The 21484-nt window shown below is 39.2% G+C and overlaps 2 protein-coding genes and 1 long non-coding RNA gene across 5 annotated transcripts in view; 2 read left to right on the top strand and 1 right to left on the bottom strand.

Annotated features, from left to right (window-relative positions):
• Nucleotides 1-2170, top strand: part of LOC109160671 (putative late blight resistance protein homolog R1B-17) — a 43098-nt gene extending 40928 nt beyond the window's left edge. For 2 of the 3 annotated variants that reach the window (XM_019308947.1, XM_019308948.1), the window contains one exon: nucleotides 2039-2170. In XM_019308947.1, coding sequence (XP_019164492.1) covers nucleotides 2039-2155 — 117 coding nt within the window. In that variant the 3' untranslated portion in view covers nucleotides 2156-2170. Of the gene's footprint in view, nucleotides 1-2033 lie in introns of all 3 variants that reach the window. The other variant, XM_019308949.1, reaches the window with a different exon arrangement.
• A 1514-nt stretch (nucleotides 2171-3684) lies between these two features.
• LOC109160670 (bifunctional dethiobiotin synthetase/7,8-diamino-pelargonic acid aminotransferase, mitochondrial) lies at nucleotides 3685-19626 on the bottom strand. Its single transcript, XM_019308946.1, has 14 exons — nucleotides 18812-19626; nucleotides 18051-18221; nucleotides 17495-17756; nucleotides 17063-17143; nucleotides 16564-16684; nucleotides 7493-7641; nucleotides 6972-7066; nucleotides 6340-6455; nucleotides 6103-6249; nucleotides 5556-5689; nucleotides 5333-5464; nucleotides 5087-5221; nucleotides 4328-4440; nucleotides 3685-4147 (listed from the first exon to the last, which is right to left on the bottom strand). The coding sequence occupies exons 1-14, from the start codon at nucleotides 19522-19524 to the stop codon at nucleotides 3940-3942; spliced, it is 2577 nt and encodes an 858-aa protein (XP_019164491.1). The 5' UTR covers nucleotides 19525-19626; the 3' UTR covers nucleotides 3685-3939.
• LOC109160674 lies at nucleotides 13723-16162 on the top strand. Its single transcript, XR_002050807.1, has 3 exons — nucleotides 13723-13734; nucleotides 14744-14745; nucleotides 16023-16162. It is a non-coding gene; the product is annotated as an uncharacterized LOC109160674 (long non-coding RNA).
• Nucleotides 19627-21484: the final 1858 nt, after the last annotated feature.

Consider the following 21484-nt stretch of genomic DNA (forward strand, 5'->3'; position numbering starts at 1 on the left):
TTTCCAGAAAAATAATAGTCAATTTTTTTTTATTTGATTATTATTGCTTTTCTACCAACTGTTCCTACAATCCTTTACCAACAAACATCCCTATCTTGGACAAAACTACTTTGTCTGACTCGAACACCATGCGAAAGCCATGCTTGTTCAACAGAGAGCCAGACACAAGATTCTTCCTCAGCTCAGGAACATACAGCACGTTGTTCAACGTCAGTTCCTTCCCGGAAGTCATCTTCAGAACCACCTTGCCCATGTCTTCCACAGCAGACTGAGCAGAGTTTCCCATCCACACCTTTTCACCCTCAACGGTCTCAAAGGTGTTGAACATCTCTCGGTTACAACACAAGTGTCTGGTTGCACCGGTATCAATGAACCATTCACGAGGGTTTGAGCCCACGAGGTTCACCTCGGTCACCATAGCCGAAAGGCTAATCTCGACCTCCTTCTGATTGCTATCTCCAACAACATTGGCCTCAGAACTCTTGCTCTTCTTCCTTGGAGCCTTGCATTCAGATGCTCTGTGGCCATGCTTGCCACAATTGTAGCATTCACCAGGAAACTTGTTCTTGGTAACGCCACCTTTCGGACCTAGCTTTCGCTTGTCCTTCTTGTTCCTCTTGGAGCTCTTACCGTGCTCCACAACATTGGCCTTAGCGCCAACAACGATAGGAGCTTTCCTATCATTCGTCATGTTCCCTTCCTCAATCCTGAGTCACTGAATATCATTGGAGATGAAAAACTTTCATTTTACCAGAAGAAAATCTCTTGTCGTTGGATAACTGCTACATCAGAGTTTTTTCAAAGTGTTTTGACAACGTGCTTTCACAAATCACATTCCTTACACTCTCATTATGTTTTTTACTCTTATAACTTTGCAGGTGTGGAACGTCTATTTTCACACTTCAAACTACTAAGAGTAGTAGACATAGAGCGTATATCCTCCCATGAATATAGGGTACTATATGCTTTTGCAAATCTTATTCATTTGAGATACTTAGCTTTGAGGCATTCTACAGAAGTTTTCCCCATATGTTTTCCGTTAGAGATCTTTGAGCATTCGAATATCCAAAGCTTTATTGTTTGTGGAGGTCATGCTACAGTGGACTCCCCTAAGGCATCTGGTATTTCGAAAATGCCACTATTAAGAAATATTTGCATTGACCGGATTTTTTCATTAGGAACTTTGTCATTAGTTCATACAAACTTAGAGGATATATCTTGGTTGGATTCTAATCTCTGTACAAAGGATTTGTTTACAAGGATTCCAAATTTAAAAAAATTGGGGATTGATGGTGGATACAATGAAAACAATCTAGATTGTTTTTATAATTTTGTGCACTTGAGGCAGCTTGAGGAGCTAAGCATCAGACGGTGGCATTTCAACCGTATTCCATGTAGCGGCATCTCATGGGCAACTAGTTTTCTACCAAATCTTAAGAAGCTCAAATTCTTCTTGACTAGTTTGGTATGGAGTGATATGAGGCTTATTGGTATGTTGCCGAATCTAGAGGTTCTAAAACTGAAACATGCTATTGCTAGAGAAGACACAATGTGGGAACCATCCGAGGAAGGGTTTCGTCAATTGAAAAGATTGGTAATTGAAGATAGATTTTTTCAAGATTGGAATGCTGTGGGTGACCATTTCCCTGTGCTAGAATGTTTAGAGTTACATAATTGCATTAGTTTGCAAGAGATTCCTAGTGGTTTTGCGGATATCACTACTCTAGTACTGATTCAGTTAAACTCGTGTTGGGATTCCGTTCTGGCTTCCGCAAAGTTAATTCAAGAAGAGCAATACAACAACTATGGAAATGCCCTCCTTGTTCGTTCAGAAAATATTAAGGTCTCTTTCTATCCCTTAGCTCTAATATATTATGTGTGTGACCATTTAACATATATGCACTTACTTCATGCATGCTACTTGAATTCTTGGTGGCCATCATATCTGATCTGTTTCCTCTCACTTATATCTCATATTTCCTTACCTATCTAACTGTTGTGTGTTCACCTTTTCTTTTTTACTTAATTTATATTGCAGACGAAACGTGTAAACAAATATAGGAAGAATGGGATGTGGAGGAAGAGAGTGATCTTTTGGTGGATTAGGCAGGTATTTGGCAGATCGAATACTCATGGGATTTATGATATGCAGTGATAGTGATACATTCCATGTCAGTCTGTCACTCATAATTGTTTATGAATTTTTGTTTTGTTGGTTGCAGCAGTTTACTAACCATTTTCATGTAACAGTGTGGGTAAAGAGAGAGCAAATGGTTTTCAGTCTAAACGATCAGCGAATCGTACAGTTCACATGTTGGCTTGGAGTCAATTTTTCAGTTTGATCGTAGAAAATAGTTGTAGTCTCCTGAATATAGCATAAAGACACTCTTTCGCATAGCATAACAGGATCTGTTATATATGAATCTGCCAATGATTTTTGTACTTGTTGGTTTAATTTGTTGCTGTAATAATGAATTTGGCTAAATACGTAGTATGTTGCATTATAAACTATTATGATTTTTGCTTCAATTGTGGTATAAATTTGGTGTTATTTCTTCATCTCAACTGATTTTTCCATCTAAAAGCAGAGAGTGGACGGCGTGGATTAATTAGTAGATAGGAGTTTTCTATCTTTAAGTACGCACTCCATTTGCGTTGCCTTAATCACATGACGATAGATGAAAATTTATGGGTATTTTCGGTTGGCACATGAGAATCAAAATTGGAATGGGAATCAAATATTGGATAATGTTTTCTTTCCAAAAAAAAAAAAAAAAAATTGATAATGTTTGGTAATAGGGTGGAATTGGATTGATCACTAATATTAATGTTTAGTTATTTATGAGCTTATAATGGGAATAAAATTTAAAAAAAAAAAAAAAAAAAAAAAAAAAAAAAAAAAAAAAAACAACAACAACAACAACAACAAAAAATTTAGACTCATACAATCTATCGTTTTTGGCATTTATAACCTAGACTATCACGTTTTGGACATTTTTTATTCTTCCGATGACTTTTTCAAATGAAACCTTATTTTAGGTAAGAGCATTTTCGTCTCTTTAATTTTATTTTTTTAGGTTTTTTATTTTCGATTTTCGTTTCCTCAGTTGTGGATTACACCATTTCCTTCACCAGGCTCTTGTCTTCATCTCTTTCCCCAAATCGTCAATGGTGATACCTAATACTTGAGGACCTCCGAGTGCAAGGAAAAATTATTGTGCAACGTAGTTGGAAAGCTAAGTATGTCGCCACCCGGTTGGCTTCAGTCTAATCGCAATTGTTTTAGTCAATGATTATGTGAACTACTATAGTTGTAGAGCAAAAAAAATGACAAATGAAAGAAGCATATTCTTTGTCATCGAAAAATACCTTTTTTTAAAATTGGATTTCATTGAAAGGACCAAGATTGTCCAAAATATGATAGTCTAGGGTGTTAAATGACAAAAACAATTGTGTAGACTAAAGTTAAAATTATCACCAAAGATAAAGGACCTCCACTGAAATTAATTCTTGGAGAAAATAATAATAATAAATTGAAGAGACAAAAATACTCTTTACTTAAAATAGTGTTTTATCGGAAGGACCAAAAGTATTCAAAATATGATAATCTAGAGTGTTAAATGACAAAAATGATAATATGGGACTAAATTTAAAAGTGCAACCAAAGACCAGAGACCTCCATTAGAATTAATTCATCCATAGCATGTATTCAACTTGGCCAAGGTTAAACACAATGACAATTTTAATCTAGCATTCAACAACATCAGAGAGAATAAACCAACATCCAATTTAACGATAAAAACTAGGCTACATAGTTAAATGTTCAACACAAACCTATTCAATCTAGATCTGTTTACATTGATCCAAACAATGATTTTACTAAGCCAAACCTATTACCCACTACCTAATACTATCAACACTAAAATGAAGGATTCACTTTCAAACTAAATTTGTTTGAGCAAGGGATTCAGTCTTGGCTTCACTCAAGTCTTTGAGCCTTGTGTATATGTTTTCCAATATGTTGCTACACACCTGGGGTGAGGTGCAAGGCCCACACATGACATATATCACATTGCCTAGAGGCCTCATATAAATCCCATCACCTCGGAGCTTCTGAATAAGGTTTGCAGCATAGAGTGACGCGTACCTGCATTTCATTCGCCAAGTTCTCGGGAGTTTAAGGAAGGTGTTGAAACATTGCAGATTATGTACGAACAAACAAATAAAAACTCTACTTTCATCGGTTCAAATGCATTCAGTCAGCCAGAACAAAATCATTGTACAAATTCGAGGATACGAGACATGAAAGAATAATAAAACCACATACCCGGCATTGGAGCCTTCCGCTTGGAGTTCCATTGCACATAAAGTTCCCAACACAACCACCCTACCAACGGCTGGAAGTAAAGAGATCTGCCGAACTAGGTTTTCATCCCACAGCTGTAGAAGTCCCAAAAATAAATAAACCAATTAAATATTCATTGCTACTAGAAAAGCTTTTGTTAGGATCAATTCGCCTTAACAGGTGACCTGGCTCAGATACCACTTGTTAGGATCAAACGCTTACCACTATGTCAAAAGCTATAGCTAGTAGCGAAGACGGGACTTTATTTCCTTATACTGTCACACATTTTCGTTGGGCAGAGGCCAATAAAGAACCAAGTCTGGCTAGAGGGGTTGTTGGGCGGAGGCCAATGGAGGGTCAAGTCCAACACCCTGCCGCTCGAAAATGTGGTGGTATATAGTTATGTCTTCACTGTGAGCTATAACTTTTGAAGTAGTGGTAAGTGTTTGATTCTAAGTTCTAACAAGTCGTATTAGAGCCAGGTCACGAGATCAAGTCCCAGCAAGAGTAAAAACTGTGCAGTTAAGACTTATAGGTGCTGAGAGGGAGAATTGTTGAGCGGAGGCCAGTGTAGGGCCCAAATGGGGGCTAGGGGGTCTTTCAAAAATGTAGTGACATAAAAGGAAATAAAGTTGTGCCTTCGTTGTGAGCTATACCTTTTGGCATAGTGGTAAGCGCTTGATCCTAACACTTTTTATATCGTAAATCAATATACTTTTAAGTACTAAGGATTTCACATACCTCCTTGAGCAATCTCCCGTCACATGTCAAATTAGAATTTGATTTGCAATCTTTAAACCATTTCATGGACTTAACAGCAGCTGTACAGCCAAGAGCGTGTGCAGTGTAGGAGTGGCCATGTAGAAGAGCCTTGAGCTGTAAAGGGAATTCAACAACCCGATTATATGTTTACATATACTTGTCAGCTGTCGTGACTATAAGTTTACAGTCGAGTGAAGTCAGTAAACTATAATTTGGAACACAAACCTTTGAATCCCCAAAAAATGCTTCAAAAACAGCTTCTGAGGCTAACGTGACGGCCAAGGGTATAACTCCACCCGTCATTAATTTTGCATAGCAGGCTATATCTGGTTGACAGGAAAGTAACTCTGCAGCAGACTGAAAGGAAAAATATACACAGAATAAAAATTGCAACCTCTCAGGGAAGAGAACTAGCAGGACTTATAATACAACAGAAAAACCATCAAACCTCTCTTCCGAGACGCCAAAATCCAGTAAAAACCTCATCAAATATGACAGGAATCTTTCGACTTTGGCATTCTTTTGTGAGTATCCTTTGAAATAAAGGATCAATCATTTCCATTCCACCAGCTCCTTGAATCACTGTAAAACAATTTAATTATAAGCAATTAACTAAGACATATAAGCAAGCAAAACATTCACTCTTTAACCTTGTAATTTTACTAAGCACTAATCTATGTAACATTGAAATTATAACTTTGATACAAATTGTAAAACTATTACAGATAAATGGATAGAAAGGAAAGTTCAAGAAAAGAAAAACGAAATGAGCAATATTGACAAATCATAATATGATCATCTTCATTTTTAACTCTAATTACTAACTGCGCAAAAAACGATGCATTTAATTCCAAAATACCCTTAGAATGTTATTCAACTTTTTTCTCTTTTCTAGTTAAATTTGAAGACCTTGCTTTGATATAAGCAAGTGCATTTATCAATGATACCGGAAATGAAAATAAATCTCTGATGAATACACATCAAGAAGACCTTGCCTGGTTCAATAATCAATGCTGCAATAGACATAAATCCTCTCGGATCCAGATTCTCCGATAACTCTTGTGATATGTATGATGAATACACATCAGCAAGACTTGATACATCCCGCTTTTTATCAAAAATATCATCACGTGACCTGAAACCTGGAAACAAGCCCAATTTATTTACATGTAAAGAAATTAATGACTAAAAAAAACAATTTCTGGATTAATATGCTAGACGTCTAGACTCACTCAGATCTTCTACATTGGCTTTGTCAGGTTGAATATTCTTGGGAAGGCAAAGTGTCCAAACATTGCGACACAAGGAAACTTTTGGTGGATCTAAAAAGTGACCTCTTCCCGTATACCTGTGACAATATATTAGATCTCAACATATCATGAAATACTAAGCGGCATACCTATAGACAAGACAACACATACTGAACTTAGTAAATTACAAAAAGGCTTTCATGTCGAGCATAAGAATGCCAAGTTCATTAATGCCAATGATAGTGATAGGTTTTCAAGGCAAAGCCAGAGAGTAGAATGTTTAAAGAGGCTAGTAAATGCAACATGTTATGCATTCTAAATTTCTTTGTACTTGCTCACCCCCCCCCCCCCCCCCCCCCCTTCTAAAAGGCATTTATCAAGAAAGCATTTCAAATTAGAGATAGCAATGTATGTGTAATTCTCAAGATAACAACAGACAACAGAAAAGCGAGCAAACCAAAATAAATTTATTCTCAAGATGAAAACAGGCAGAAACAGCTGAGACAAGTTTACTTAGATATAAGAAGATTTCATTAGCGGTGCAACCACTGTCATAAGATTTGAAGGCAATACTAGAAGAAAAAAATTAAGCGTTTTCAGTGAGATCTTGATACCATGGTTGTTGGTAGAAGCCAGTATAAGGTGATGGTGCCTGCGCTTCCATAGCTCCCAAAGTATCACCATGATAAGATCCTCTAAGAGCCAAAACCTGATTACAGAACAAAAAACCGCATGTCATTGACTAAAGCAATGGGATTATTCAAGTGATACAACTAAAAGAACATTTGGGATTCATCAGAATTTACAGGAAGGTCCACTTCACCAGTGCCATTAATAGACAGTAGCAATGCTAGTTGTTACACACTTACACTGAACATTCCCAAATAATGGTAGAATGCTTCTAATAAATTTTGCAATGCAAAAAGTAACCAGAAGCCAAATGCAAGTTCTAGAGCATCATCAAATACAGTAGAAAACAATAAAATGATATAGATAGGACATCCATAAAGAATATTTTAGTAGAACATATATGCTACATTTACCAATTATTCAATTACTTGCTAGGCATTATTTTTAAGAAAGGAAAATATTAAGCACAGTAAAAACATTAATTGGCATTAAAACATACACTCACCTTTAGATCAATATATCTGTCTGCACCATTGCCATTTGAATTTTCTAAAAGAACTTTATGGTCAAACAAAAATTTGCGCAATGCCATTTTAAGTGCAATTTCAATTGCTGTAGATCCGTTATCCGAAAAGTATGCTCTTGAGGCCCAACCTAGAATAGTATAATTGTTTTAAAACTAAGACAAAGCATCCAATGCTAAAGAAAAAAAGTTACAGGAGTATTTAAATATATATATTTTTTTTTTTTTTAAAAAAAAGGGAAACAGTGTATGGTCTGCATTATATAGGCAAATGTTATAGGGATTGTTGGAATATTAAAAGTCTTGGGCAGCTCACTAGCCTTAGTAATTAAATGGGCAGCTCACAAGCCTCAGTAATTAAAGCCTTGGGGAGATGAGTAGTTTCTTTATTTATTATTGTTTACTTTTGTAGACCTATATATAGACTTGTAACTTGAAGTTAGATACAATACAAGAACCCTTTCTAGCTTTTAACATGGTATCAGAGCCTCTTTTTTGGGGCCTGAAATTTCTCTCAAACACCTACAACCGATGAACAGTGGTGACTGTTCATCATCCCTTTTCCGACAAAATTTTCCAACTCAGTTTGTCCCTTTTCTGCGATTATATGGTGATTTTTTCATATTTTTCTGAAAGCTATGGCAAAACATGAGAGTTTAAACAGCATGCTGAAAGTTGCAAGGACCAACTTGTCTCATACTGCTCTTGAATTAAAATCTGATTCATCTTGGATTCTTGATTTTGGAGCCACTGATCACATTTCTGGTAATCTCTCATTTTTCTCTAATATTGAGTTCTCAGATTCTCTTCCCCATGTCACATTTGGTGATGGATCAAAAGGAAAAGCTATAGGAATTGGAAAAATCACCATTCATTCTTTGTCTTTATCCAATGTCCTTTACATTCCTGGTTGCCATTTCAATTTGATTTCAGTTAATCAACTTACTCACTCACTTAATTGCCTTGTCACCTTTTCTTCTGATTCGGTGGTTATTCAGAACCGTCAAACAAAAGGGACAATTGGTGTAGGATATGAATCACGAGGTCTATACCATCTTTCATGTTCTGCCAATACCAAAACAGCTTGCTCGGCTTCTATTTCACCCCTTCTTAACCATTGTCGTTTAGGACATCCTGACCTCAATAAATTAAAACAACTGGTTCCTGGATTGTCGAATTTAAAAACCATAGAGTGTGAATCATGTCAGCTTGGGAAGCACTCAAGGGCTTCATATCCTAGTAGAGTGAATAAGAGGGCCAATACCCCATTTTCTTTAGTTCACTCTGATGTTTGGGGACCGTGTCGAGTTTCATCCACTTTGGGTTTCTCATATTTTGTTGTCTTCATTGATGATTTCTCTCGATGCACTTGGGTTTTTCTAATGAAGAACCGTTTTGAATTATTTGATGCGTTTCAAAAATTCTACAATGAAATTGTGAATCAATTTGGGGCATCTCTCAAAATCTTACGCAGTGATAATGCAAGAGAATATTTTTCTGACCTTTTCACTTCTTTCTTTTCCTCAAATGGAATACTTCATGAATCATCATGTGCTAGAACTCCTCAACAGAATGGAGTTGCTGAACGAAAAATTCGTCATCTTGTTGAAACAGCTCGTACTTTGCTTATTCATAACAAGGTACCTAAGAATTTTTGGGGGCATGCTATACTTCACTCTTGCTATCTCATAAATCGTATGCCTTCCTCTGTTTTGCAAGGAAAAATTCCTCTTCATATCTTACGTCCACAGGAATCTCTCCATAAGCTTCCATTGCGAATCTTTGGGTGTACTTGCTTTGTTCATAATACTTCTCCAGGGCGTGATAAACTTGATGCCAAGGCAATAAAATGTGTTTTCCTTGGGTATTCTCGCCTCCAAAAAGGCTTTAAGTGTTACTATCCTAGAACACACCGGTTTTATACCTCTTCCGATGTTACCTTTTTTGAAACAACACCTTTTTTCTCTTCCACCTCCGTTGAGTCTAATTTCCTAGGGGAACTCATTGAAATCACAGAAATTCTCCATGTTCCTACTTTCTCAGAACCTATATCTCCCACTGTTCCTGAAAGGACCATACCTATTCCTGAAAGAACTATTCCAACTCCAACCATTCAAGAGGAAGGACATATTCCACCGTTGTTGTACACCTACCAACGACGCAATCGTCAAGATTCCCAAGAGGATAGACATCCAGTTGAGTCATGTTCTACATCATTGTTACCCAATGATGCTGCCCAAAACACCACGACAGACTCTCCCATTGCCAGTCGGGTAGGTAAAAGATCCACTCGAAATCCTTACCCTATCTATAATTTCCTTTCACAAAAACGTCTGTCTCCATCATATTGTGCCTTCATTGCTAGTTTGTCAACTGCTTTTGTTCCAAACAATGTCAAGGAGGCATTAACTAATCCAGGGTGGACTCAAGCAATGGTTGATGAAATGAATGCACTACATTCTTCCGGGACTTGGGAGTTAGTACCTTTACCTCCTGGTAAAACTGTGGTTGGTTGTAGATGGGTGTATAATGTGAAGGTTGGTCCAGATGGACAAGTTGATAGACTCAAAGCTCGACTTGTGGCTAAAGGATACACACAGGTTTTTGGCATTGACTACACGGATACCTTCTCACCGGTGGCCAAGATCACTTCTATCCGCCTCTTACTCTCAATGGCAGCCAACCATCACTGGCCACTGTATCAGTTGGATATAAAGAATGCCTTCTTACATGGGGATCTGAATGAGGAAGTGTATATGGAGCAGCCACCTGGATTTGTGGCTAAGACAGGAGTTAATCTTGTTTGTCGTCTTAAGCGCTCTCTCTATGGGTTGAAGCAATCTCCACGTGCCTGGTTTGGGAGATTTAGAGATGTGATCCAACAATTTGGCATGATTCAAAGCAAGGCTGACCATTCTGTTTTCTATAAACATCTACTTGGAAAAAGTATATATCTTGTGGTTTATGTTGATGATATTGTCATTACAGGGAATGATAGTGAAGGAATAAATCAGCTTAAGAAACATTTGTTTCAACATTTCGAGACAAAGGATCTTGGAAAATTGAAATATTTTCTTGGTATTGAAGTTGCTCAATCCAAACAAGGTATCTATGTGTCTCAACGAAAATATGTTTTGGATATTCTTGAAGAAACAGGAATGACAAATTGCAAACCAGTTGACACACCCATGGATCCAAATGTCAAACTTCTTCCAAGACAGGGGGAGCTCCTATCCAATTCAAGTAAGTATCGGAGATTAGTTGGCAAGCTATTGTACTTGACTATCACTCGACCAGACATCTCCTTTGCTGTAAGTGTAGTTAGCCAATTTTTGCAAGAGCCATGTCAAAGTCATTGGGATGCAGTCGTCAGAATATTGAGATATGTGAAAAGGTCTCCAGGTACAGGGTTGCTCTATAAAGATCATGGACATACAGAAATTGTTGGCTATTGTTGAAACCCTAGGCCCGTTACAGTGGCCCATTAGGTTATAGCTAGTTTTTCAGTATAAATTATTGTAATCTGTACAGTTCTACGTTGAGAAATAGATGAAACCCTTCACACTTTCACATGGTATCAGAGCCTAAACCCTAGATAGTTTTTCCCCTCCCTTCCCCGCCGCCGCGCCGCCGCCGCCACCGGAGTTTCACTGCCGCCGCGACTGGTCTTCTCTCTCCGACCTCTGCCTGGTGGTTCTTCTCCCAAACCGAGACCACAGGCCTCACCGGAGCTCCGTCGCGAGTCTGTGCCCAGAGTCCGGTCGCCATCCGCCGCCGCACGCGCCGCCACGCGCCGTCGCCGTCGCCGGGAACCGCCGCTGTTTTCCGGCCATAACTCTCTCCTCCGATCTCCGATCGAGACGCCGTCACCACCATTGGACTCGTCTCGACGAGACGCTTCCAGGAGTGTTGACCGTTTTCCTCGCCACCGCCCGCCGCCGCCGTTCTCTGGCCACCGCCGCCGCCGCCGCCGGTCACCGCCGGTCAAAGAGAAACAGACAGCGTGTTTTTTCTTTGTGGGTAATCTCTATGGCTTCCTTTACCTCTTATCCCACCATTACTATGGACAAATTGGTTGGGAGTGAAAACTACACTTCGTGGGCCGCTTCTGTGACACTCTGGTTCAAAGGCCAGGGGATGTCTGATCATCTAACCAAAAAGGTTGGGGAAATTGAAGAGTCGAAGAAATCAGATTGGGAGAAGTCAGACGCGTTATTGTGCAATATGTTGTGGCAATCCATTGACCCTAAATTATATCTTATTTACAAGTCTTATGACACTTGTTATGATGTGTGGAATAAAGCTAAGTCATTGTATACTAATGATATCCAAAGGCTATATTCCCTTGTATCTAATATGCTTAATTTCCGTTCCACTGCTGATATGAGTACACAGGATTTCTTGGGTCGGATGGAAGCTTTACAGCAGGAGTATCATAATTTACTTCCATATCAGGAGACGTCAGAAAGTCATATGAAGCAGTATGATAAGTTCTTTATGGTGATGACCTTGGCTACCCTTCGGCCTGACCAGGTTCACATTCGTGATCAGATTTTATCCAGTCCTAGTGTGCCTACCTACACTGACGCTGCTGCCAGACTGCTTCGTATTGCCTCAACTCCCTCAGTTGAACCTATTGGAGAGTCATCAGTTCTAGCTACTCGGGCTGTGGATAGAGGACCTTCTGGACCATCTAGTGGTGGTGGTGGTCGTCGTGGCAAACGTCCTCGGTGTGAATACTGCCACAAAGATGGTCATACCAAAGATCGTTGTTGGAAGTTACATGGTCGGCCTCCCCGTTCTGTTAATCTGGCCCAGGCTGCTGCATCCGAGAGTCAGACTCATGAGCCAACCTCTACCCCAGTTGAGATGACCTCTAGGGAATATGAAGAGTATCTCCAACTTAAAGCAGCATCCCGCCTTGAATCTTCCACACCTAATGCTGGTACTTCCTCTTTGGTTTGTCTTTCACACGCCAATACTCCAAACTCTTGGATATTGGACTCAGGTGCTTCAGATCATATTTCTGGTAACCTTTCTCTTTTGCATAATGTGTCTAAGTCTAAGACTTTACCCATGGTCACCTTAGCTAATGGTCATCAAACACCAGCAATTGGTGTTGGTCAGGCTTCCCCTATATCGTCTTTTTCCTTGGAGTCTGTTTTATATGTCCCTAACAGTCCCTTCAACCTTATCTCTGTGAGTAAAATTACCCGTACTCTCAATTGTTCCATAACCTTTTGTGCTGATTCGGTTGTTGTGCAGGATCGCAGTACGGGGAGGGTGATTGGCACCGGCAATGAGTCACAGGGCCTCTATTACATGCGGGGTGGTGATGTTGCTGCTTCTGCCTCTACAGAGTCTCCTTTACTTATTCATAGTCGTTTGGGTCATCCTAGTCTCTCTAAACTAAAACGGATGGTCTCAGGTCTGTCTGTTGAGTCTTTTGATTGTGAGTCGTGTCATCTTGGAAAGCAATCACGTCAGTCTTTTCCGAGAAGAGTCAATAATCGGGCTGCGTCCCTCTTTGATTTAGTTCATTCAGATATATGGGGTCCTTGTCGTGTCAACTCTATTTTGGGTTTTCGTTATTTCGTAACCTTTATTGATGATTATTCAAGGTGCACTTGGGTTTTCCTTATGAAAGATCGTTCTGAATTGTTTCAGATTTTTCAAACTTTTTGTGCTGAAATACAAACTCAATTTGGCAAACTCATTCGTGTTTTGCGTAGTGATAATGCTAAAGAATATCTCTCTCATCCTTTTCAGTCATATATGACATCTCGTGGTATATTGCATCAAAGGTCATGTGTTTACACACCTCAGCAGGATGGGGTGGCTGAGCGTAAGAATAGACATCTAGTAGAAATTGCCCGTACTATGTTGTTACACTCCCATGTTCATTCTCAATTCTGGGCTGATGCTATCCTTACTGCTTGTTACCTGATCAATCGCATGCCATCTTCTGCTCTTAACAATGACACCCCATATTCCATTGTGTGTCCTTCTGTTGATCCTTTCCCTATTCAACCTCGTGTTTTTGGGTGTGTTTGTTTTGTTCATGACATGACTCCAGGTCGATCCAAATTAGATCCTAAAGCAGTCAAGTGTGTCTTTTTGGGTTATTCCCGTGTCCAAAAGGGTTATTGGTGTTATTCTCCAGCACTAAAGCGTCACTTTGTATCCGCAGATGTCACCTTTATTGAGTCCACACCATTTTTCCAGTCCTCATCAGGAGACACGATCCCTGTCTCTGAGGTGCTCCCCATACCTTATCTTGGTCCACTTCCTCTTGTCCAGTCCACTGTTCCTCCAGCTCAACCGACTCCTCTTAACCCGCCCCTTCAGGTTTATCACCGGCGTCCTCGCCCTGCAGTTCCTGAGGTCCCTAGTGACTTGCCAGTACTGTCCGATCCTCCGGCTGCGGTTCCACCACTTCCACTGCAATCTGACACTGATCTCACTGAGGCACCTATTGCTGTTCGAAAAGGTACACGTTCTACTCGTAACCCCCATCCTATATATACCTTTCTGAGTTATCACCGTGTCTCATCCCCTTACTTTGCATTTCTTTCTCACCTATCTTCTGTGTCTATACCCAAATCCACTCGTGAGGCTCTCTCGGATCCAGGTTGGCGTCAAGCCATGTTAACAGAAATGGAGGCCCTCCAGTCTAGTGGCACGTGGGAGTTGGTTCCTCTTTCTCCTGGTAAAACTGTGGTTGGTTGTAGATGGATTTATACGGTGAAAGTGGGCCCTGATGGCGCAATTGATCGTCTTAAGGCTCGTATGGTGGCAAAAGGCTATACTCAGATTTTTGGTTTGGATTATACTGATACTTTTTCCCCGGTTGCTAAAATTGCTTCAGTTCGTTTACTTTTGTCTTTGGCAGCCATTCATCATTGGGACTTACAGCAGCTGGATATCAAGAATGCCTTTCTTCATGGTGATCTTCACGAGGAGGTTTATATGGAGCAACCACCTGGGTTTGTTGCTCAGGGGGAGTCTGGTATGGTATGTAAACTTCGCCGTTCTTTATATGGTTTAAAGCAATCTCCACGAGCTTGGTTTGGAAGGTTTAGTTCTGTGGTGTGTGAGTTTGGTATGACAAGAAGTGCATTTGATCATTCTGTTTTCTATCGTCATTCTAATGAGAAATGCATATACCTTGTAGTATATGTGGATGACATTGTTATTACAGGGAGTGATCAAGAGGGCATATTTCAGTTGAAGGAGTATCTCTTTAGTCGGTTCCAGACTAAGGATTTGGGTAAGCTAAAATACTTTCTTGGAATTGAAGTGGCTCAATCTAGCAGTGGTGTTGTTATTTCTCAAAGGAAGTATGCCTTGGATATCTTAGAAGAAACTGGCATGCTGGACAGTAGACCGGTTGATAATCCAATGGATCCGAATGTTAAACTCCTACCAGGACAGGGGGAGTCATTGCCTGACCGAGAGCGATATAGGAGATTGATTGGAAAACTGAATTATCTCACGATCACACGACCGGATATCTCCTTCGCAGTTAGTGTGTTGAGTCAGTTTCTTGAGACACCTTGTGATTCTCATTGGGATGCTGCTGTTCGTGTTCTAAGGTATATCAAGAGAGCACCAGGACAAGGCTTAGTATACGAAGATAGAGGACATTCACAAGTTGTTGGGTATTGTGATGCAGATTGGGCTGGTTGCCCGTTTGACAGACGCTCTACTTCAGGTTATTGTATTCTCATTGGAGGTAATCTCATATCTTGGAAAAGTAAGAAGCAGGATGTGGTTGCTAGGTCCAGTGCTGAAGCAGAATATCGAGCCATGGCGCTTGCCACATGTGAGCTTATGTGGCTTAAACACCTACTACAAGAATTGCAATGTGGCAATGTTGCCCAAATGACGTTGATATGTGACAATCAAGCAGCTCTACACATCGCGTCAAATCCTGTTTATCATGAGAGGACTAAACACATTGAGGTTGACTGTCACTTCATTAGAGAGAAGATTGTGTCAGGGTGTATTAAAACTAGCTTTGTTAATTCTGCAGATCAGTTAGCTGATATCTTGACGAAATCCCTTAGAGCTCCTAGAGTTGAATATATTTGTAACAAGCTGGGAGCTTATGATCTATACTCTCCAGCTTGAGGGGGAGTGTTACTCTCCTAGAGCTCCCGTTACAGTGGCCCATTAGGTTATAGCTAGTTTTTCAGTATAAATTATTGTAATCTGTACAGTTCTACGTTGAGAAATAGATGAAACCCTTCACACTTTCACAGCTATACAGATGCAGATTGGGCTGGATGTCCTTGGGATAGGAGATCAACATCAGGATATTGTATTCTATTTGGAGGTAATCTTGTCTCTTGGAAAAGTAAGAAACAAGATGTGGTTGCACGCTCAAGCGCAGAAGCTGAATACCGAGCAATGGCACTTGGAATATGTGAGCTAATTTGGGTTAAACAACTTCTTACAGAACTCAATTTCTATAAGCATGGTCCTATGAAATTAATTTGTGATAATCAAGCAGCACTCCACATTGCGTCTAATCCTGTCTACCATGAAAGGACTAAACATATTGAGGTTGATTGCCACTTTATACGAGAGAAGGTCGCATCCGGAGACATTGTTACCACATTTGTTGGGTCAAATGATCAACTTGTTGATGTTCTCACCCGGAGACATTGTTACCACATTTGTTGGGTCAAATGATCAACTTGTTGATGTTCTCACCAAATCTCTCCGTGGACCTAGGATTGAATACATTTGTAGCAAGCTGGGAGCTTTTGATTTATACGCTCCAGCTTGAGGGGGAGTGTTGGAATATTAAAAGTCTTGGGCAGCTCACTAGCCTTAGTAATTAAATGGGCAGCTCACAAGCCTCAGTAATTAAAGCCTTGGGGAGATGAGTAGTTTCTTTATTTATTATTGTTTACTTTTGTAGACCTATATATAGACTTGTAACTTGAAGTTAGATACAATACAAGAACCCTTTCTAGCTTTTAACAGGGATAAGGGTCAAATAGGCTCTCAAACTATTGTTCATGAGCAGGGAACAGAAAGCAAACCTTTTCCAACACCTTCAAGCAATATTTCAGCACACTCTAAAACTGGCTCATAAACATTCTCAGGAAACATTACATGCCCATATCTAGAGGTAGCATATCCCATGTCTCTTGCAAGCTCAATCTGAAACCACCTAAATACAATCAGCAAACATCATAGAAAATAAGTTATATAAAGTTCAAAACATCAGAAAGAAAAAGGCCAATAAAACCTATTGCCTCTTATGAGAAATCATTTTACAGCATAAACAATAAAATAAAGCCATCTCATTAGAATAAAAACAGTTCAAGCGATATTAATATTAATATTTAGATATTAATTTCCAGTTATTACTAATCAAAGTTTCCTTAAGTTGGGTGATTTTACCTCAAATTTCTTGTTCTCTCTAGGTGTTTTTATATGGTTATTTGCACATTCTCGACATGCTGTTTAGGTAGGATTATAATGGTTAACCAATTTCCACAACTGCTATTCCAAATAAACCCACATGTGAATTCTAACCTGTAAACTAGCATCTGGTCCCTGTGTCCACCAACTTGCACAAGCATCAAACTGTTGAACAATTGAATCCGCATTCTTGACCTACAAGAAATTCAAAGAAAACTATAAGCATGCAGAGGTAGGAATCTACATGCCCATATGACATATAACAATGATATAGTTGCACTAGTAGTGATGACTTAAAACTAAAACAGGCAGGGGACAGGAAAAAAGACTTTAAGTAACAAAAGAACACTACAATGTATGATATGTGAACCTCGTATTATCAATCAATAACTTTTTTATCGCATCTGAGTTTTTGATAGCATGCTTACAATGAATGCAAAACAAGATATGAATAAACTATTATGATAACTATATTTTTCAGATATAATGAAGTGAATGATGCAGCATTAAGAGAACTCTTTCTGCAACAAATGCTGAACCACTGACCTTGTGCACTGCAAAGTTCTCCCCACAGCGTGAATCAATCATCGTAACCTGTTCTTCAGATACAAGTTTATGTTGAGTAAACGGCCACCAGAAAATTTCCCGTGCCTTCTTTGTCATGTAATGGAATCGCTCTAGTCTTTCACGAGATGCTAAGCACATTATTTCCTGAAGATAATTAAAGATGTCCTGGGATTGATAAAACCATTCCATAAGATTATTCGACATTTCTTGTGGAACAGGTGGAAGCACGAGCACAGGGACCCTGAAAGTTGAAGACAATAAATCTCTTTCTATCTTGTTTCTTATTTTTATCTCGTCTTTCATTGTCTCTTTCTTTTTCAACTCTTGATATAAAGCGTAAATATAATGATAATAGAACAGATATATACAAAACGTCAAGCATAGAATGAAGAAGTAAATGCATGGAAACAGTATACCATAAACAAGGATCACATAAGGATGAAGAACCAGGAACGTACTCTTCAACTACAGCATAAAAGCATGAATTCTTCTCAATGATACAATGAAATAGTGAGGTTGATAGAAAATATTTTACCTATCCCGCAAGTAAGACAATAGTGGTGCCTCATTTAGAAGGCCATGGTCTTCAAAGACAATAGCAACAACATCGTAACCACGAAGCTTTAGTGTCTCATAGGCCGAAATGGTTGCAGAAATACCACCTAGTTTTCCATCACCAACAAGAATTGCTGGCAAACGAAAAGGCCTGCAGAAGAATATACGGAAAAGAATGAGGCAGAATTAAATAGCTTCAAACCAGACAAATTACAGTAAGACTTATTAGGGTGTGTTTAGTTTAGGGGGTAGACACAAAGGAATGGGAATAAAAGTCATACACATTGGTTGACAACTTTCTAAAGCACAGATATAAGATTTGATTACCACTATAATTACAAAATCCATTACCTAATTTAAATCAAGTATTATTCCATTAATTCAGCCTTATCTCTCCTTATTTCATTGCCTCCTCACTCATCTTTCCTCACTTCATCAACTTCCTCACTACATTGCCTACTCACTTCATCGTTACTTAGTTCAATTGTCTTGATTTTTTATTTTTCTATTTTTAAAACTTTTTTTTTCCTATTATAGAGTCATACATAACCACTGAAAATCATTCCAATTCCACCACCCTACCGAACATATGCAAAATACATTCACCAAAACCTATACGAATTACCAAGTATTGGATTCCAATTCTCGTGAACCAAACACATCCTAAATTCATTCTAAAAAGTCATACCAAAAACTGCAAAATTAAATGTAAAGAAAGGGCGAAATCAAATAATAACACACCGGAATAAGTCACATTGGAGTGAACCTGAGGGGCCAGGACTGGCAACACCGCCAGCAGTCTCAACCACGCACATCATATCCACATTTTTCCCACCCTTCTGAACCCAAGTCTCTGAGCCATTTCCCAAACAGCTTCCCAGCATTTCTAACAACTCAACATCGTCAACCCTAGCTCCTTCCTTCTCCGCAACCAAATGAGGCGACAGAGCCTCTCTCCACGCATACAAAGTCTTGCAAACCAGCTCCGAGGCACCCAATCCACCCGCATTTCCCAGCAGATTCTTCTCGCGCCAGCCCAAGTTCACAATTCCACTCCCACAGTTCCTGTTCAAGAGCTCCCCTGACGCCGAAGCTGAGGCTCGGAGGACATGATTAGAAGCGAGAACAGAGCGTTCAGGGCGGTGCAGAGACACGAACTCGGAGAATTTTTTGTAAACAAAGCGGGAGTCGGAATCCTGAGGAAAGCCAGTCTGAACGGGTTTGAAGTAGACGAATTTCCTCTGGGGAGCGGAGGAGAGAAAGGATATGGAGAGGCCGGCGGAGACCAATGTTTTGCCGAGGGAGGTGTTGGCAGCCCAAATGGTGTAGATAGGGTGGGTGAGAGGGTAGTCGACTTGAGTAGAGAGAAATCGAGGGTGGTGAAAACAGAGAAGATGAGAAAAGAGGCGGCCGCCACGGCGGAGGGAGGCAAAGAGAACGGAGGTGGGAGACATTATGCGACAGAGATGGACAGTGAACTAGCAAGCAGCAAACGCCCCCCAGGCCCCAACTTCCACAATTCAAATGTAGGGATAAAATTGGCCACCAACTTTGTAGAATTATACAATTTGTTATAAATATCTACTATTGATTGATGGCAATTATCCATGATCTTTCCATTGCCCCCTCTAAATTTTCTCCCCACGCCCCGGCCCCGTGATAATGTAAATTACTATAACTCAATATATAACTTATAAAAACGGTAATTTGTCCCGTCTCTAATAAAAATATTTGATTCTCACTCTGACAGAATAGGGGGATAAAAAAAATTCGGAGAACGAGAATGGTGACAAAAAATGTATGTAACTTCCAGTCGAGGACGGAGATAAGAATAGAGATACCCCTCCCTGCCCTGTCTCGCCCCGTCCCAGAATAATTATAATATATATATATATATATATATATATATATAGGTTTATGTACGGTTGAGGGTGCCAGGTGTGGTTGTGCGGTGAAAGAAGAATCATTGATTTTGCTTAAATCAACGTTTAGATTATCAAAATTAAATAAAAAATGTGGTGGTATTTTGGTAATTTTTTACATTTAGGTCAAATGTAAGGTGCATGAGTTTTGTATACAAGGTGCTTGAGTTTTGTATATAAGGTGTGTAGGTTTGCGCTTAAGGTGCGTGAGATTTGTGCTTAAGATCTGTGGGTTGTGTACTTAATGGTAGTAGTAGTTGAAACTTAAGGTGCGTGTATTTTGTGCTTAAGGTGCGTGAGTTTTGTGCTTAAGGTGCGTGAGTTTGTGCTTAATGTGAGTAGTTGCTGAAACTTAGGTGCGTGAGTTTCCTTCTTAATGTGTGTTGTTTCCATCTTAAAGTGCGTGATTTGTATGCTTAAAGTGTGTCAGTTATGTGAAACTTAAAGTGAACCATTTTTAAAACCTTAGGTGCGTGATTTGTGTTCTTAAGATGCTTTGTTATGTGTTTAAGGTGCGTGGTTGGTGTTCTTAAAGTGCGTGATTTGTGTTCTTAAGATGTTTTGTTTGTATGCTTAATGTGTGTGTTGTGTACTTAAAAGTGAGTCAGTTTAATGTTTAATGTGTGTTCAACCACACAATTTATTACTAATATACTAGATTAGACAACTTGTGAAATGTATTATACACTGAAATTGAGATAATCTTTTTTTTTCCCTCAATTTATTAGTAATATAGTGTTGCAAATATCCTACAATTTGAAAACTATACAAAAGTAGTTGGGACCATTTCGAAGTAGGAGCTGATATAAAAGCAAGTTTAACCGGTTTGTGTTGTTTTTGCTCAAATTTTTCCAGATTCATCAAGGAAAGAGAGGAAGCGGAGACACTAAATAAAGAGAGAGAAAAAAGAAAAGAAAAAAGTCAAAGCGGCCGCTATTGCGCCTGTTAGGGCGCATTAACATACACTAGTTAGTTGTGATTTTTATTTTTATTTTTTGTTAAATAACCAATGAGGCCTACTCAAAAAAAAAAAAAAAAAAAAAAAAAAAAAAAAAAAAAAACTCTTCTTCCCTAAGAATCCTAACCCTCTCTTTCCTACTTTCTCCCTTCTTCTTCCCTAAGAATCCTAACCCTCTCTTTCCTACTTTCTCCCTTGCGATCTGACTAAAATCTTGTAAAAAATCACTCTCGAGAATGTTCTAAGGGTCACCTTACATTACTTACAAAATAAGGGACAATGTCCTAAATGGACTTGCTGGTGTCCTTCTCCCAAAAGATTGAATCCCCAACCTTAAGGGTCTCCCACATTCTGACTCGACAGAGTATATGAGAACAACTCTGTTATTCCTAAGTTTAGACAAAGCAAGCCGGTTAGAACGGAAAAAAAAAAATGTTGGTCCTTGTTTCAAATGCATTTGGTGGAGGGATCAAGAGTGTCTTTGAAGATGTTTATAGTAACAAAATTGATGTGATAAATTTTATGACTATAAAT

The sequence above is a fragment of the Ipomoea nil genome, unplaced genomic scaffold, assembly GCF_001879475.1.
Source record: "Ipomoea nil cultivar Tokyo-kokei standard unplaced genomic scaffold, Asagao_1.1 scaffold2868, whole genome shotgun sequence".
Classification (NCBI taxonomy): domain Eukaryota; kingdom Viridiplantae; phylum Streptophyta; class Magnoliopsida; order Solanales; family Convolvulaceae; genus Ipomoea; species Ipomoea nil.

Coding starts and splice junctions, on each gene's coding strand:
- LOC109160670 (XM_019308946.1), bottom strand. CDS start 19,524: ATGTCTCCCACCTCCGTTCTCTTTGCCTCCCTCCGCCGTGGCGGCCGC. Junction 18,222..18,811: donor CTCCAATGTGACTTATTCCG/GTGTGTTATTAT, acceptor ATTCTTCTGCAG/GCCTTTTCGTTTGCCAGCAA. Junction 7,067..7,492: donor ACAGATATATTGATCTAAAG/GTGAGTGTATGT, acceptor TTCTGTAATCAG/GTTTTGGCTCTTAGAGGATC.